The sequence below is a fragment of the Malaclemys terrapin genome, chromosome 25 (genome assembly GCF_027887155.1).
Source record: "Malaclemys terrapin pileata isolate rMalTer1 chromosome 25, rMalTer1.hap1, whole genome shotgun sequence".
Taxonomy (NCBI): Eukaryota; Metazoa; Chordata; order Testudines; family Emydidae; genus Malaclemys; species Malaclemys terrapin.
In genome coordinates this window covers 15,180,983-15,198,612 of record NC_071529.1, presented here as the reverse complement: position 1 = coordinate 15,198,612, position 17,630 = coordinate 15,180,983, and the positions used below count along the sequence as shown (strand labels likewise).

The window sequence follows — 17,630 nt, the reverse complement described above, 5'->3', positions numbered from 1 at the left end:
GCGGTGTCGTTAACAAAGCGCTGGACTGCGACTCGAGAGACCTGGATTCAGTTTCCAACTCTGCCACAGACTTTCACCTTGGGTGACCTTGGACAAGTGACTTCATCTGCCTCTCAGTTTGCCATCTGTGTCCCGGAGATAAACACGGCCCGAGCTCGCCGGGGGTTGCGAAGACCGAATCCAGCAGTGATTCGTAGGGACTCTGCCCCCATGGTGCTGAGGGCTGTATCAGCACTAGCACCGTGCCGGGTGCCAGGACCAAGCTGGGGAGATTGACCAAACCCACATCTCAGTCCTGTGTGTATTGTCAGTCAGTGAAGTGCCGGGGAGGGGGGGAAGGAGCCGTTTCTACAAGCTGCCCAGGAAGGCGCAGAGGGTGTGCCCAGAGAACACCAGCATTCATGGGTGTGCAAACCGGGCGGTGCTAGCAGCTGGGGGTGCCGAGCTGACTCCCCATCTGCAGGGGCCGTTACCCAGTGTGTGAAATTCAACCTGGGCATAAGACCCACCAAAGGCCTAGATACCACCCAGGTGCCACCCAGGCTCTCAAAATAGGACCTAGGTGGTGCTGGTGCCTAGCCCCCGTGCCTGCCATCTGCCCGGGAGGGATTTCAGGATTTGCAGCACAGGAACCTCGCCTGCACCTTTTTTACGCACCTGGCCTAGTTACTAACGGCCGTGCTGTGAAAATTCACCCCCAGAGACTTCCTAGCAGTGTCACTCCAAGACCTTGTGTAGCTAATTCTCACCTCCCCTACCTGTTATGCCGCGATTCAGTTCTCTTGCTTTGCCTTTGAAAACCAGAAGAAACAGGGGAGGGAAAAGCTGGAAGAACTGGAGAAAGGGTCAGATGAAAAATAAAAAGGAGAAAAGAAAAGGTTAAAAAAACAACCCCACCCAAACCCTAAGAGTCCCTTTGAAAGGAATCAAAGGCAGAAAGCCAGAGGAATGCACGCCGCGTGGATCCTTTCAGTCACTCGTCACAGTCCCTCTCTGCCTTGTCCTTAGCTCCACCGGCTGCTCCTGGCTGTAGGAGCAGAGGCAAGCGACAAATCCCACACTGGCTGCTGTGTCCGTCGATAATGTCAGTGCCCATGAGCGTCTGAGCACCCCAGTGCAGCTGGCCCCCCTGGCCATCGTGCATTGTGGTTAGGGACCGTAAATTGCAGGATTCCATCGTTGACCAGGCAATGTTTTTGTTGTTTAACTCCCTGCTCTTACAGCAGGAAAACTCCGCTCCACAGCACTTGTGACAATCACAAGTGTTCAAAACCCAGGAGTCAAAAATCACGAGACTGGCTTAAAAATCATGAGGTTTTTTAAATGACATTGTGGGTTCTTTTATTTTGAGCCTTCGGTGGAGGTCCCGGTTTTGAGTTTTTCTCCACCGGGGATAGGTACTTAAAGAAAGACTCGCGGTGCCACGAGACTCGTGATAGAATCACCAGAGTTGGCAAACGCTCTTTCCAACTTCACGAGCGAGAGTCTGAAAAAATTAGCCAAGCAGGTCTAAAATTAACCTGAGTCCCTCCACCAAAATCAGTGGCCTGATTTTTAGCAGGGCCAAGTACCCACCAGGTCCCATTCGCTCCAGGGCACAGCATTTTTCAGAACTCAGCCGCCCGTTTAGTTGGCTAAATAAGGATTTAGGGATTCTGAGCTTACCCGATTGTTGAAAATGTGGGCCAGAAATTCAAACCAATATAAGAAAGGGGTGGGGGGGAGAAAGCTTCTAGACCCCAAGGCCAGGTTTACACGCAGCTTTTAAACTGGTGTCACTATCTGGGCTAGAGGCATGATTTTTTTCACCAATATAGTTTATGGTGATGTCATGACAACCCCTACCGGGGAGGCAGTTACGCCATGTCAAGGTGCCGTATGCTGGTGTGGTTGATTCCCCCTCCTGTGTGGGAATAGCTGTAACAGTCTAAGTACCCTGCTGGAACTGCATCCGCACAACTCTGGTTGTATCACTTTAACGGTACAGCTGTAGTGAAGACGGTACAACGCTTCTGCAGACAAGACCTCCCTGGGTCTGAACTGGGTACCAAAAGCCAGTGTGTCTGCTGTGTCCAGCAGAACAGCAAAGCTCCAGGTCTCTCCAGGCACCGCAGCTCATTCTAGGGTTCAAGAGAGCCCCAGGGGTCCCTTGGAGTTTGTCATGATTGACGTATATCAGGGCCTGGGCCTGGGGATATTGGGAAAGCTTTGAACTGGGCTAACAATGGGCAACCCCTCCCCCCACTTAATGCCCACCCCGTTGTATTGTGACATGGAGTTACAGTACGGTTCTAATGATTGTTCCGTGTAATTATCGCTAACTCGTCAAACCATGCTGTTCTGTCCTGTGAAGGTTTTTATACCACCCGTATCGCCGTCGTTTCTGAGACCGTTCCCGTCGTGCATTAAGCGACGTGACTGACACCTGTCACCTGTGGTCCGTCCTTTCTCTCCGCTCTCCCCAGGGGAGACCTGGGGGAGCAGCATGGGGCTTGTTTGGGGGTTCATTCTGGGGCAGTGACGGGCACACCGTGCTGAGTGTGTGAGTGAAGGCTGATCAGAGCAGCGCCCCGTCACTTGGAGAGGATGGTGCTGCAGGGTTGGATGGTTCTTGGTCTTTACAGGCGTTCGTCTTGCACTGGCCCCTGGGAAAGCGCTGTGTCCCACACGTGTCCGTGCTGTGGACAGCTCTGCTGTGCCTGGGGGGTGGGGTTGTCCACCATGTTCCTTGTCCTGGAGCTTTAGATAATCTTAGATGCAACCTAGGCCCTTGAGTGCTTTGGAGATAAAGGTCAAGACCATAGGTGTGACTTGCTGGTCCCTGGAGGGCTGGCATGGGGCGGAGAGCAGGTGCGACATGCTGCGGTGTTGCTGAGGGGGCAGGCTGCCGTTGGGCTCCCTGGGGGTTGATGGCTTCATGCCCAGGTGTAGCGCGTTGCTGGATGCTGACTGGAGCTCTCTGAGAGTCACCATTGGCTCAGTGTGAACTCAGGCTGCAGATTGCCCATCCCTGCCTCCTTGCAGCCCGGTTTACGCTTGCTGCCTTGCGTCGTGTGCCATCGCGTGCACCAGCAGGCGGCGGGTGTGACATGCTGCTGTGTCAGGGTGGCGGTGTTTCACACTTGCTTTGCCCTAGCATGAACAACCGTGCGTGGGGCACAGCGACGCTGAACGAGGCCAGCGTGCTCCTGTCCCCACTATTGCCAAGGGACACATGCTTTGTTTCCTCCTGTTTGTCCAAACGACTCCCTCCCTGGCGTTGGGAGGCCGCTTTGAAGAGGGTGGTTCAGGACGGTCACCCAGCTGTGTACAGACCAGGACTGACTGGTCGTCTTCTACCTTTATTAATGGGCCTCATGGGTCCTCTCTCCCAGTATCTTCATGCGAGCCCTTCCTATCTCCTTGGGGCCACGTTATCTGCTTCGGCTCTAATGCTGCCCTGCAGCCATGACCAGCTCAGTATGCTGCCCCCCGCTCCCCATTGGAGGTGTGAGTCCAGTCACCTCCCCATGGAGACGTGTTGGTTGCTGCTTCTTCCTTGGATTGCCCCTTCGGAGCCTGCTGTGACTTAATGACGGTGCGTGAGTCAGAAACTTAGTCACTGTATTTGTACAGCACCTAGCACGTGCCTGGGCTCCCAGGTGCTAACCCAGCACAGGCAATAAATAATAATAATAATTTAGGCATTGACTTTCAATGAGACTAAGTCTCATCGCACATGCACTACAGGCCCTGGCTCCTGGAGTCATGGGAGTACACCGGACTCTCAGCCTTCATTCCTCTAGCTTTTATAGTTGCAAAGGAAAGCTGGGAAATGTGATTCTAGAGTCACCAATGTGGCAATGTCTGCCTGAGTTTGCAGAGAGCCTGAGACAATTGCTCTGGACTGTGCAGTGCATCTCAAGAGGGTGTTAACTCCAAGACCGCTGCTCTGGGGGGTGTTGGCAACCCATCCCAGTAGAGGACTCTGTGAGTGGCAGGAGTGGGAGAGACAAGGACAAGCAGCTGGTGGGGTACATGCTGCCTCCCCCCCCCCCCGTTGCCATTCCTGCTGCTTTCTCTGGGGTTCTCGTGTTGCTACCTTGGGGTGGGACAATGGGGTGGGGCCTTGGGGGAGTGGCCCTGGCCCATGGGGTTCCTAGGGCCCCTGATTGCCTTTCTCCAGACTTGGTCCCAGCCATGCCCACGCTGCTCCCTTTCCAGCAAGCTATGCGCACTTCTAACTTTTGCCAGCTCAGGGAACAAAAGTGTGTTTGCTCCATCTTGAGGCTGCTGCGAGGTGCTGCGCCCTTGTCCGGTCACGGCATGCCAGGGAAGAGCTGCTGAGCCGTTCTGTTACCGGTTAGCCGGACGGGCCCTCCGCCTCGGGGCTGTGTTTTCAGTCAGTGCCTTTCTCTTGCTGTTCATCTCGGATTTGTACAGATCAACGGAAAGCTATTTCCCGAGTGCAACGATTGCTGTGAGTCTTTCCGCGCCAGCCAGAGCCGCAGGAGGAGCTCAGCATCTCTGAAAACCTGGCTCGGTGGGCGTCCCAGGGTGGGCTCTGAAAAAGGGAACCCCAGACGAATGACCTGGTTTGCCCACCAAGTGTGTGGGGTTGGCGCGGGAGTGGGGGAGGTCGTGGGTCTCTTTTCGTCAGTCACCTCCTCTCCCCGTTCCCCTGCTCCCCGGGCCCCTAGCGGGAGGCCTAGAGAAACGTTTCGGAGCAGAGGGTGTAGCTGTGGGGCAGGCTCAGGTCTGGGTCGTACAGGAAGTCGGATGAAATGGCCTTGAACTCCGTGACCCTGACAGGAGACACCCCGGCTCTGCAGATAGGGTGGGGGAGGCCTCGAGACCAGGGGGCCGGGCAGGGCAGCACCGGGAGTGCCCGCTAACGGGACGCGCCGCCTCTGGGCCCGGCTGGGCCAGCCACTGCCTCGGGGCTCTTGGGGTTAGCAGCACTGCCCCGTGTCTGACTGCGGAGGGCTCCTGAATGGGCCCGGGAGGGGGTGTCAGCCTGGCCCTGTATTAACAACACCACCACTCGGTGCTTACCAAAGCACCGTCCCCGGGGAGCTGGCCCTGCCAGGGGACTGGGGCGCAGCCTCACCTGTGCCAGGTGTATCCCCCCAGGTGATGGGACTGTTGCCAGGGCTCACGGGATGGGAGCAGGTGACTCAAAACCGGGCCTGCTGGGAGCGGAAGACCAGGGGATGCCAGTTCTCTGGGGATCCCAAGCAGTCAGGTCTCTGCAAGGGGCTGGGGAAGGCTCAGCACAGGGGTCTGGAGCCCAGCTGGACGGGCTGAAAAGGACGGTGGGGCTGGGGCAGGGCGGGTGGCCGGACTGGCTGGCTGTAAGCCAGGAGAGGCCCTGATAAAGCGCTGGGAAGCCTTTCTGAGCCTATTGGCAGATGCTGCTGTGGCTCGCTAGGCCTGGGGATGAAGGCTGGACGGTTCTGTGGAGTGTTTGATGGGGGTAAACAACACCCGCAGGGGGAGCAGTGTGGTGGTTAACCAGCTGCCCTGGTTTGCAGCCGAAGCAGACAAGATAGTGAAAGGAGATAGAACATGCGAGGAGAAATACAAACTTACTTCAACTTGAAGTGCTAGGAATCTCCGATTCTCTGTTGCAGCCGGGAGGTCAGACTAGATGATCAGAATGGGCCCTTCTGGCCTTTAGTTGTACGAATCTAAGTGCCCGGTTCTGTGCTCTAACCACTAGACCAGGGGTTCTCAAACTGTGGGTGGGGACCCCTCAGGGGTCGCAAGGTTATTACATGGGGGGTCGCAAGCTGTCAGCCTTCCCCCCAAACCCTGCTTTGCCTCCAGCATTTATAATGGTGTTAAATATATTAAAGAGTGTGTTTAATGTATAAGGGGGGGCACTCAGTGGCTTGCTGTGTGAAAGGGGGCACCAGTACAAACGTCTGAGAACCCCTGCACTAGACCCCGCTGGGCTGCGTAGCTGCTGCTGAGCAAGTCGATCCCGTATAACACTTCCTGGTCTTAGACACGAGCTTGTCTAGTAGGACGCCGGGACCTGCCTTGTGTCCCGCAGACATGAGCAGAACCCCTCTGGCCAGCTGGTCTTTGCGCTGCCCCCGAGGTGTCTCAGGCTGTCTGTACAGTATGTGAGTGTGTGGCAAACACCAGCTGCGGCTCCATCTTTCTCACCTCTCTGGGGCCCGCCTTTCATGGGCTGCAAATGTTCCACAGGCCCCCAAATTGGGGTGCAGCCGGGCCTCTCCCTCAGCGCCGGCACGTCTCGGAGGGCACCATTTTTCGTTGTCGCGGCACGGTGGTGCCACTGGGTGAACGAGCACCTCCCTGGGAGCGGTTTCCCAGCTGCCCCCCAATATCCTGTGCCGGGCTGGCTCCTGCCGCCCTCCCAGACCCGGCGTGCCTGTGGACCGAAGATGATTCCAAGCTCCACCAAACATGGCCAAACTCCCAACCCCCAGCCCAGTGTTTGAGTTGAAAGGGGGCAAGACAACCTATGGCACAGAAGCGTGTGGGTGGGGGCGGCGGTCATTATATTTAAAGGGGCCTCCCTGTCGGAGCTGCAAACCCCATCTTTTGGCATCTCCAGAGGCGGCACTGGGGACGTAAGGTCCAAAGGGAAGGATTTGGGCTGGCAGATGCGATTCGCTGCGAGTGCAAAGCGGTGCCCCCGAAAGCGGAGTCTGTGATGGGCCTGCGGGTGGGTGGAGAAGAACCCGCTTAGCACAGGCACGAAAACGCAGCAGTGGACGCTGAGCTGGCTTCAGGCCAGAGCCTCTTGTACCTGCCTGCTCCCTGGGAGAGATTAGCTACTCGCCTCCAGAAAGCCGGAGGTGACTCTCCCAGGGTGAGATCTTTTGCCTGGGCTAAGTGGATTTGAAATCCAGTTCTCCATGCACAGAGGAGACAGGCCAGCCCTGGGGAGTGTAGAGATCTGTCATTCACACCAGGATTGTTGCTGGTGTCAGGGAACTTTAGGGAAGTTCCTTCTTTCCCCATCCCGAGCCCATTGTATCCTCCCAGAAATGCACAGCTCCCCACGGCTTGTGCATTAGGCAATGCCTCATGCCTAATGCAAGCTCCCTGAACTAGGAATTCTGTTCCTGGTGCTTCGGGAGCCTCTGCCATACCCCATCTCCTTAGATCCAAATCAGAGCAAGAACCGAGGCAGGCTGGGAAGCCAGGCAGGTGTGTGACCTAAACCCACCTTGTGTCAGTGCAAGGGAATTCCCACCTGGCCTGAACCCCTGTTCCTGGACTCAGTCCCTTTAAAATCCAAGCACCCGCTCACTGGGGGGTTTGTGCTTCCTCCCGTAGATATGAAGCGACCCCTGAGCCTGTCCCACCCTGCTGAGAACAGGCTCCACCCGGTGGAGCCGGCGGGGAGCCAGTCGGAGCAGCGCGTGAAGCGGGAGAAGAAGCACCAGTCGTTCACGCTCTGCGAGGTCTGTAACATCCAGCTCAATTCGGCCGCCCAGGCGCAGATCCACTACAACGGCAAATCCCACCAGAAACGCCTCAAACAGCTCCGCAAAGGGAAGGTGCCGGCGGGCCAAGGTGAGTGCTCGGCCGGGAGGACTCCCAGCAGGGCAGCTGGAGCCCGGGGGCGCTGGGAAGGGCCGGCCGCTGGGCCCGGCCCCTGTCGTCATGGCCGTACGTTGGGGCGACTAATGGCCCTGTTGCGTGGCTGGGGTTGCTGCCCTGGATTCCGACTGCTGTTGCATATAAAAACCCACCGTCTCAGCCAACCGCCAGCCTCCCCCAGTGAATCCCGCCAGTCGGGGTGGGAGTTAGGGGGGATACCCCAAGCCGCCAGCGTCCACTCTGGGTTTGTTTGGATGCCTTTTGCAGAGGTGCTGGGGGCTGCCGCGCCCCCCGGCTTGACGTGGTTTCCATCAGATCCAGGGTTTATAGTTTGGGTCAATGGCTCTCGGCCCCCCCCACTGTACACATTGTGCCAGCCCCTCTGGCCTTTTGTGCACAGGAATGGCCGTGCCGGCCGCCCTTGGGGATGGGGTAGCTGTTACCTGGCCAGGTTGCTCCGTTTGGATTCGGACATTCTCCTCCCCTGGCAATGGGGCTACCTGTTTTGTGGTGTCATTTTATTCCTTCTGGTCTAGTTGCCCGGCACGTCGATCTTTTGTAACTACCTCATGATGGTTCCCTTTGGCTCACGAAGCTCATTAGATGTTGGTGCTAAGAGTGAAGGATCAGTTTTCAGAAGCGCTGTCCCGGGCAGGTTGGCCCTCGAAGGGGAGATGGGCCCCACTCCCCCTGTGACACGACCTATTTGCTGCACCAGGTGGGGAGAAATGAATTGTCAAGTGATAACTGGTCCTGTGACTAAACCAGGGTGCTGCATAGCCACCCCTGGCCAGGAGGGGACATGCGAGAGGTGCCTGACCCTGCTTAAATGGCCCTTGTCAAATGCAAAAAGTCAGTGGAAATCAATAGGACTTAGGCGCTTCTGAAAAGTTTCACTCGCAATCCTGCTGCCTGTGGGTTTCGGAAGTGGGGACCCTAATAAAGCACCATGAGGTACTGTGCAGTATTCGCACGTAGATCCCTTAAATCCACCACAGCTGTCTTCTCTATACAATTCTTTGCCATTTGTACTGACTTTTCTGCTGCTCCGTTTGGCTGTGCGTGGTCAGGGCTCGGCATGGTGTTTGCACGGACGTGTCACTGGTGAAATGTGGGCCGTTGTCTGTTGTTAGCTCATTTGGAGTCTCATGGTGAGCAAACAGTGATTTGTGACCTGCTGTGACATTGTTACTTGATATGTTGTACCACGAACTACTCAGTTAAAAGCCAAGAGGTAATCTTTCCATTTAATTCAAACAGCCCTGCACCCGTGTTAGACCCATGTTACAGCTCATGTTTTCCATTTTTGCTTCCTGTATTTATTGCCAAATTCACAGCTGGCAGCCGTCATGCTTGTCCTGAATAGAACTTCGTGGGCTCGGGTCTTTCACTTCTCCGTGGCCAGATGGCCACTGGGCTGTGCTCAGTACGTGAGACTTTGTGCCATATGGTATTGTGATGTAAAGTCCTTTGCAGAGAATTCCCATCATGTGCAGCAGCTCCTTTTACAGTCCCAGTCAGACAGTGCATGGCGGTGCCCTGGTTTTCCACCTAGGATTCTTCTATCAAACCCTTGTACGGTTGGGTCACTTCATGTTTCTCATTTTGTTTTGCGAATGGGGAGCACCTCAGTTTTCTTTACTTCAAAGGCCTTTTCCTGCTGCTCCTCGCTTTCGCAAGACATGGGTTCCCCATAAAATGCATCCATTAATATGGAGCTCTTCACCAGAGCCCAGGTTTCACATTTACCCAGTGTGTTTGCAACTTCCTGACCATTTTTCCGTAGTCTGGGCAGTGCTTGTGCGGCAGTTTCTCTGTTGTGGCTTCCAACTTTGTAAGTCCTGTTTCTGCCTCAGCTGATTTCAGTGAAACTGCTTGCAACCAACACCAACCAGTAGTATTTCTTCTCAGTTCTGTGCCTCGTATTGTTTATTTGTACAGGACCCCGTTGTGCTCGGAGCTGTACGGACACACAGTCCTCATTTAGCTCTTCTATTCTAGAGCTTTTCATCTTTATGTCTCAAAGTGCTTTCCAACGGAGGGTCAGGATCATTACCCTCATTTTACAGGTGGGGAAACTGAGGCACGGATACTTGATTTGCCCTAGGTCACTGAGCAGGCCAGTAGCAGAGCCAAGAATCGAACCCAGGTCTCATGAGTTGCAGTCCTGTGCGTTATCCATGCGGCCCTGTTACCTCTCAAACATGCCAAGTGTTTCCCAGCTGCCCATGAAATGGAACCTCTTTAGAAAGTTTGTTGTTTTTAAGCTGATTCTGTTTTTGGAGGTCCAAGTTCCTGGAATTGTTTATTGTCTAATTAGCATAAACGGCTTTGATCGTTGTCTGCTTTGCAAGAAAACCATGGAGTATCCTCCTGGCATGCAGGGTCACCCGTCCACTGGATAATTCAGCTACCAGCAGCTCGCAGTGGTGCAGAATTGCATCTTAACCTGTTGTCCGTTTGCAACATAACTCAGTGAATTCATTTCCCTGCACCTGGACAGGGCCCCTGCTTAAAAAAAAGTCAGCTTGATCATTCAGAGTCTTCCTCTTTGATTTCCTGGCTGGAGGAGGGGACTTGCCCAGCATCACCCAGGGGGTAATTGACAGAGCTGGGAACAGAACCACTGGGCAGTGTGCTGGCTCTCCACACACCTCTCCTGTCTCAGCAGCTGTTCTCAGGAGCTCTCAAGGGTGGCTTTGGTATGTCGGTGTGGGGGAGGGCGCCTCTCACGGGCCAAGTGGAGTTCCCTGGTGATAATAAATACAGATCAGTGGCTTTTCCCGGGGGGAGGAGCCGTTAGTTCTGTATGAAGCTTCAAGACTCTTCATCAGGATCCGATGACTTTCCCCCGCGTGCCTCCGTTTCCCTGACGTGGGCTTAAAAATGTCACCGCCAGCCTTGTTGCTGGCAACCTTTACCAGCCTCCTGAAGCGTGAGCCGGGGGGACGGGTGGCTGGAAATGACAAATTGAGGCTGTAAACCAGCTGACGGGTGTGGGGGGCTTGGTTCCCTTCGGTACTGCGCCTTGAGCTGGTCGCTCTGGGCTTCAGCCGGGGGGGGGAGGGTTTGAACTAGGTAACGTACATTCTGTCCTGCAGGGGGTGCTGTGCCAGGAGCCCCCAATCGCCTCCCTTTCTCCCCAGCCTGGGCGGGCTGGGCTAGAGATGGGGTCCTACCAGATGGTCTCGGAGGCTCGTTGGGAGGGGCTGGCCGGGAGAGGGAGTAGCCAGTGGGAACCCCCCGCTCAGCATGTTGGTCCCCAAAGGCTAAGACCCTGCTCCGGCTGGCAGCCTGTTCCAGTCCTGTAGCAGGGATGGGTCCTGCTTTGAGCAGGGGGTGGGACTAGGTGACCTCCGGAGGTCCCTTCCAACCCTGATAGTCTATGATTCTATGAGCTCATGTGGTAGCGCAGGGGTCGGCAACCTATGGCACGTGAGCTGATTTACTGTGGCATGCTGCTGCCAGCCTGGGGTCCCCGCCGCCGGCCCCGCTCAGCCCGCTGTCGGCCTGGATGGATGGAACTCCAGGCCGGCAGTGGGCTGACCGGGACTGGCGTCTGGACCCCCCGCTGGCAGGGGCCGGTGGACGGAACCCCGGGCCGGCAGTGGGCTGAGCGGGGCCGGCGGCTGGGCCCCCCTGCTGGCAGGGGCCGGTGGATGGAACCCCGGGCCGGCAGTGGGCTGAGCAGGACCGGCGGCCGGGCCCCCCACTGGCAGGGGCCGGTGGATGGAACCCCAGACCGGCAGCGGGGTGAGCGTCTCAGCCCGCTGCCGGCTGAGGTCCCAGCCACTGGTCCGCTCAGCCTGCTGCCAGTCTGGGGTTCCATCCGCCAGTCCCTGTAAATGTATAATGTGTTACTGGCACGCGAAACCTTAAATTACCGCAAATAAATGAAGACTTGGCACACCACTTCTGAAAGGTTGCCAACCCCTATGGTAGCGGCTCCCGGTCCCGGGTTCCGTCCTGTCCCATCCCTCCGCGCAAGCAGGGCCGGTGTGTGCTCCCTTTGCCTGGTCTGGGGATGCGGTGAAGATTCAGGGCTGTCCGCTCCGTGCCAGATTCATTTGCTAGGTTTAGATAGAACCGCAGTGGGAATGGCAGGGTTGCGCTGTGCTCTCCCCGCCCACCGGGCCCCCACACCAGACCTCGCTCCAGAGGCTCTACGAACCCTCCGGTGTTGCTGCCGTACCTCCGCCGTGTGTGGAAAACCTGGAAACCCGTGCAATGCAAAATGCTCCTTCTTCTCCGCCAGACGTTGGGCCAGATCCCCAGGTGGTGTGAACGGACGTCGGTGGAATGACACTGATTCACATCAGCCGAGGAGCTGGCTGCACTTAAACCGAAGAGTCCAGTGTGCAAAGGGTCTGATCCTGTGCTGTGCTGGGTACCCCCAGAAGGCTAGCTGGACTCAGTGGGATGCAAGCCCGTTGCAGGGTGAGGCTGGACGGCACTAAACTTCCTAGCTACCAGCGTTTCCTACGACAGAGCAAACCCTTCCTGGTGCATTCACAGTGCCCAGCGATGGTGTCTGACTGGGAAGGGTGCAGGACTCCTTTTGGAGAGGTGAGATCGGGCTGAGGGGGAGCTGTAAGGAGACGAGACGATGTCCCTTTGGGAGAGGGCCCAGCACAGGGTGTGTGAGCCCCTTAAGTCTTCAGACGAAGGCTAAAGAGGGATTTGAACGGTTCTTACACCTGGTGAATTTCACCCAGTGCGATGTCATAAGAAATGAGCGAACTCGAATGCAGCTTGTTTGTTAAAGTATCGAAATCAGAGGGTTTTAAAAAAGAGAGAATAAATGATATAAAATCATATGAAGTTGGACGGAGACTGAATGTCCTCTGGGCCAGAATTGTACCCTGGCAGACAGCTTGTCTGCAGCTAAATCAAAGGTAGCTTTTATGGTTACTGATAGATTTTTCTCATGATCTCCCTCTGGCTTCTGGGATTAATTCCGCAAAGACTCTAATCACTTATGTTGTGCAGCAGAGAGCTGTGGAAAGAATATCTTGGCAAACAGAGACGATAATCAGCACTGTTACTATTTATTAACTGCGCCCAAAAGTATCCCAGTGAAATTTAATGATCATTCACTGGGGATTTCTTTGTCAGGTAAACCGTGGATTTTTTGCTGTCAGACGCTGGATTTCAATGCAGGAAGACGCTGGGAAGTTGGGATGAGAGATGCTTTCGTTCCTAGGTTGCGGGTTCAAATCCAGCCTGGGTTAGGAGTGACTTAAAGTGACTTGTGCTCGTAGGTGCTTTTGCAAATCCCATCCATTTTTATTTGTGTGGCTAGAAGCCCCAGCCAAGATCGGGGCCCTGCTGTGCAAGGTGCTGTACAAACACAGCACAAGACACAGTCCTGCCCCCGAAGGAGCTTCCAGTCGAACTCGATAAGACAGACAAAGGCCGGGAGGGGAAAGTGAGACGGGGAAGTGACTCGTCCAAGGGCACAGAGCAGGTCTCTGGTAGCGTTGGGAATAGAACCCAGCTCGGTGCCCCTAACCACACGTTGCTACTGGATGGTGGCTCTTGCGTGACCGATGAAAACAAACTTGGTGGGTCTCAGAGCAGTTCCTGTATCTATGTTGCCCAAAGTGGCACATGCCAGGTGAGGTTCTCGGGTCTACTCTCTGCAGGTCAGACTGGCGACCCCAACGGTCCCGTCTGGCCTTAGACTGTATGAATAACGGCAGTTTGACAGCAGGGTTAGCAGAGAGGCTGGGGACTGAATGGGCCACAGAAACGGTGCTCCTTTCTGATTCCTAGACGTGGATTAGAGTGGTATCCAGTTGCTGCTGTAATTAATTGTCGTGCCCTATGTCCGTGGGGAGGACTGATTTCCAGGGGGTTGTAATGTACTTGGACGCATGGAGCTTGGCGTGTTCCAGGGGAATGGTTTTTCCCTCCCATTTGGGTAGGTTTGGGGAAGTTGGTAGCGTTTATCTGTACTGCACTTTGGCTTGGGTCTCTCATCAGGCGTTCACGACTCCCAAGGACGTGCCCTGTTAACTATCTGTCTGACAAAGGCACTTATACGGCCCCCCCCCTTCACCACAGCACAACTCACCTCGTCAGGCAGGGCAGGGCTATTGCTCCCATTTCACAGAGGCACGGAGAGACTTTGTGACTTTTCCAGGGTCACACAGGGTCTGTGGCAGAGCAGGGGATTGAAGCCTGATAGCCCAGGACATTGCTCCATCGTCCTGTCTCAGGTGTTCGGGCATGTCTGGGAGAGCGAGCCAGGCACAAACCATGGGCATGGCTATTCTAAACGTGCATTGAACAGTCGTTCTCATCTGCTCGCCCGCACGGTGATCTGAGCTTTTCCAGCATTGGGCTCCCCATATCACAGCGTCTGTCTGCCCAAGCGGTGTAGCCACCTTCCATTGCAGGGTGCTGATATGAGTCCAGCTCCAGCATCTTCCGACCCTCGTTAGCTGCCGTTCAGTCAAATACCAGGTCTGGTTCTGCATCAGCCGCCCGCTTTTCGGCGCTGGCCTGGGGGTGGCAGCAGCGCTCTGCACACCGTGACCTGAAGGTGCTCTCAGATCCCAGCCCGGATGCAATTGTACAAATGATGCTGACGCTAATGTGATTTGTTGCAAACAGTTCAAAGTACGAAAATTGCATTCTCCACCTGGGATTTCAGAGCCTGCATCCCGCCCTGAACTGAGCTAGTCGGGGAGACGGGGCACAGCTATGTTTTCCCAGCAAAGCGGTACGCAAAGAATAAAAGAGGCTGGGTCTGAGTTTTTTCCATTGCCCTGCGCTTTGTGCCATCTTTTCTACCCCTGCACGGTGGATGCATGTAAAACAGGGCTCTGACCCCCACTCCGCAGTGGTGTGAATGACGCTACAAGACACAGGAATGGAGAGTCAGGCCCCCTGCGTGTTTCCTCCTCCTCTGCGCAATGAGCCATCGACGGGTCGGAGGTGCAGTGCCGAGCAGACAAAGCCCCACCCACGCTGCCCTCGCGTTTCTGACCTAGCGTTCCAGCTGCCTTGAGTTTCCAGCAGGCCCAGAATTTACTCCCTTGCTGTTTTTGGCTCCCGAAAGACAGTCCCTTTTGCCAGTGTCCCAAAAAAGTCATGGGATATAAGCAGCCGTTGCAGCTGAGTTCCCAAAGCAGCCGTCCCTTGGGCCCTGTCAGCTCCCATCTTGCTGGAATGCAGCGAGACGGAGCGTTCTCCTCAACCGGCCCTTCCACTCAGATGCAAAATGACAGGGAACTTATCCTGCCTCCCTCAGCTTTGGATATTGGAGGTAACAAATAACAACCTTTACTCTGAGCCGTTGGAATAAGGCCCCGACCAGTGTCTTTCCTCCGATTCCAGCAGCGTCCTCTCTCTGCCTTGGACTGCCTCCTACCTGACACTCTGCTGGCGTTGCCCACTTCCAGCCCCCTGAGAACCCGTCCGAGCAGTTAGCACCTGCACTGGGACATCCTTCTTGCTCCTCTCAAAGCTGATGCTAGGTTGGGACAGGTAGACGCAGGCACCAAGGGCCAGATCCCCAACTGGTGCAAATCAGGATAGCAGCTCGTCCATGCTACTCGACACAGCTGCTCCCTCTTGCCCCAGTCGGGGTCTGGCTCCCGGGTGCTCTGGAATCACTCTTCCCCAGCCAGGTTTGTCCCAGGCCATGTCTCCGCGTGGAGCCGGAGACAGGCCCCGCCGCGCTAGCTCGGATTGAACTGGTGCGCTAAAAATAGAAGCGTAGCCCCGGCGGCGTGAGCCGCCCGAGGACGTCCCCCGGGTCTCGGACGGGATCGTGCCCTCCTGCAGCTCCTGCTGCCATGGCTACGCTTCTGATTCTAGCGCAGGCGTGTCTCCAAGCTGGAAGTTTGGCCTTCAACTCTGCACAGACCGGGAGGGGTGGGGTTGTACGGCTCTCTCTTGGGTCTGAAATCCCCAAATGTCCCGGCAGGGTCGACTCACCAGGTAAGTGAACTGAGTCCCGTGCACAGATCTTCCAGGTGAGCCCCTTCAATTCCCATCCCTTCTGCTCCCCCAAGAGCTGGGGCTGCTGCGGTGTCCTGGGGGAGAGTTCCTCCTCACCCAGGCCCTGCCTCGCTTCCCAGAGCTCGTGGCATCTCCGCTCCCCTTTGATGCAGTTTCCTAACGTGCTCCATGGAAATACAGCATGGAACTTACTTGCCCTTGACAAAGGGAGAGCGGTCGGGTTTCTCCAATTAGCTGTCACGGTGTCTGTCAGGGCTCGTTTGCAGGGCAGCGGCGTTTGAGATGAGTGAAGAAATCCATGTGACGGCTCGTGTCACTGGTGCTCTGCACGAACGGACGTGGGGCCATTGGATCCTGTGTGTATGAAATGAGCCCCCGTGACGCTCCAGCTACCCCACTCGTTCCTGGAGTGGGATGGGGGCTCGCGCCTGTATGTGGAGAAACAATCTTCTCTTCTGTTGTATTGTTCTCTCAGCGGTGGGAGCGGCTGTTTCCACAGCTCAGGGTGTTGCTGGCAGGCTGGGGGCTGAGCTCTTCTGGAAATTCAGCCCCTTGTTTAGGTGCCAAGGGGAAGATAATCTCTTTGGAAAATCTACCGGCCTATGAACCTGGGGGCAGACACAGCCCCACATCCCACGCTGCTCTTGCCTGCTGGGCTTCTGACGGTGCCTGCTGAGTTGGTGACGCGCCCAAGTTTTGGAGGTGAGAATCCAAGATGCCTCAGCAAAGCACAGAGGTGGATTGCTGGGGGAAGGGGGGCTGGTCACGCCTTAGGCAGCCTTGTCACTCTGGATCAGGATGCGGCTTGGAGAGGAAAGAGCTTTATGTGTCTAAGGCACTGGATGGGGACTCAGGAGATCTGGGCTCAACAACTTGTTCTGCTCCTGGCCTCGGGCAAGTCACTTCATCTCTCAGGGTGAACCCTGGTCTAGGGGTCCCGGGCTTGTGAACTCAATGTTTCCAATCTGGCGCTTGAGTGTCCACACGGCGTTGGAAACCTGGGGTTATAATCGCTGGATCTGTGTCTGAGGCCCTGTGACTGTGGCCCCAGGCGCCCAAAGGCAGCCGTGACCATGTCCTTCTTTGGGATTAGGTCACTTTAGCTGTTACCTACCAACAAGAGTAATGCCAGTGTACTGGTTTTATTCCCTCTATGTACAGCCAGTTAATTGCCTTTAATAGACAGCAGGGGCTTTGGGTGCTCTAACCGGCTATGATCAAACCCAATGCATTGATTTAAACAATATACAAAGGTACAAGATTACACCCTGACTGGTAAATGAGGCCTTCAAGGCACCCACAATTTGCCGTTCAAACAGCGTCCTTAAAAGCTGTAATACATCCTGAGTGTGCCCTGGCTGCCGGGCTGGGGAAATATCGGCGATGCTGGGGGAGCAGAAGGTCCTACTGATCTAAAGTTACAGTGACGGACCAGAGTCGAGACCATTTACCAGACCCCCCTGCAAGTCCAGGGTTCACATTCAGTTGGACCCAGAACCAAACCAGCCCTGGTTTGTGTTTCTCAGAATCCCAACCAGCCCTGAGAAAAGCCTGGCTGGATAGCTGGGGTGTGAACGTGAACTTTACCGAGTTCAGGGGGCGCTGGGCTCTGGGTTTGGCTTGTCTGTACTAACACGCCTGCTCCAACTCGCATTAGAATCAAAGGAGAGACGCCCATTGGCTTGAGTGGGGGTTGGATCTGTTCCTTCTACAGCCCATTGCAGCCAGGAATCTCAACAGCGCTTTGCAGACATTCATGAAGCCACAAATAAACCCCTTCCCTTGGCCTGAAATTCCCATTCTGGGCTCTGCCCTGCGACCTTGGCTTTCTGGCTCAGCCTGGTTCTCCAGGGAGTCAGGTGGGAATGTACCAATACAGCAAAACCGGCAGCGCAGACAGAGTCCCCTGCACTGAGCTTCCTGGGAACTGAGCGGGGAAGAGAGCCCGGTCGTGTGTTCTGGGACTTGCTGGGCTCTGCCCTGTGACAGCCTGGAGCCGCACCACAGAAAGATCCAAATGGGTTTGTCTTGCTCCTGGGCAGGGAGAGAGGCGCAGGAGCCTGCCGTGACCGATCCTTGCTGACATTTGGAAACCC

The 17,630-nt window shown here is 55.7% G+C and overlaps 1 protein-coding gene across 1 annotated transcript in view; it reads left to right on the top strand.

Annotated features, from left to right (window-relative positions):
• Nucleotides 1-17,630, top strand: part of LOC128829094 (zinc finger protein 385C-like) — a 202,761-nt gene that overhangs the window by 70,946 nt on the left and 114,185 nt on the right. The window contains exon 2 of the mRNA XM_054014257.1: nucleotides 7,297-7,536. Coding sequence (XP_053870232.1) covers nucleotides 7,297-7,536 — 240 coding nt within the window. The remainder of the gene's footprint in view (nucleotides 1-7,296; nucleotides 7,537-17,630) is intronic.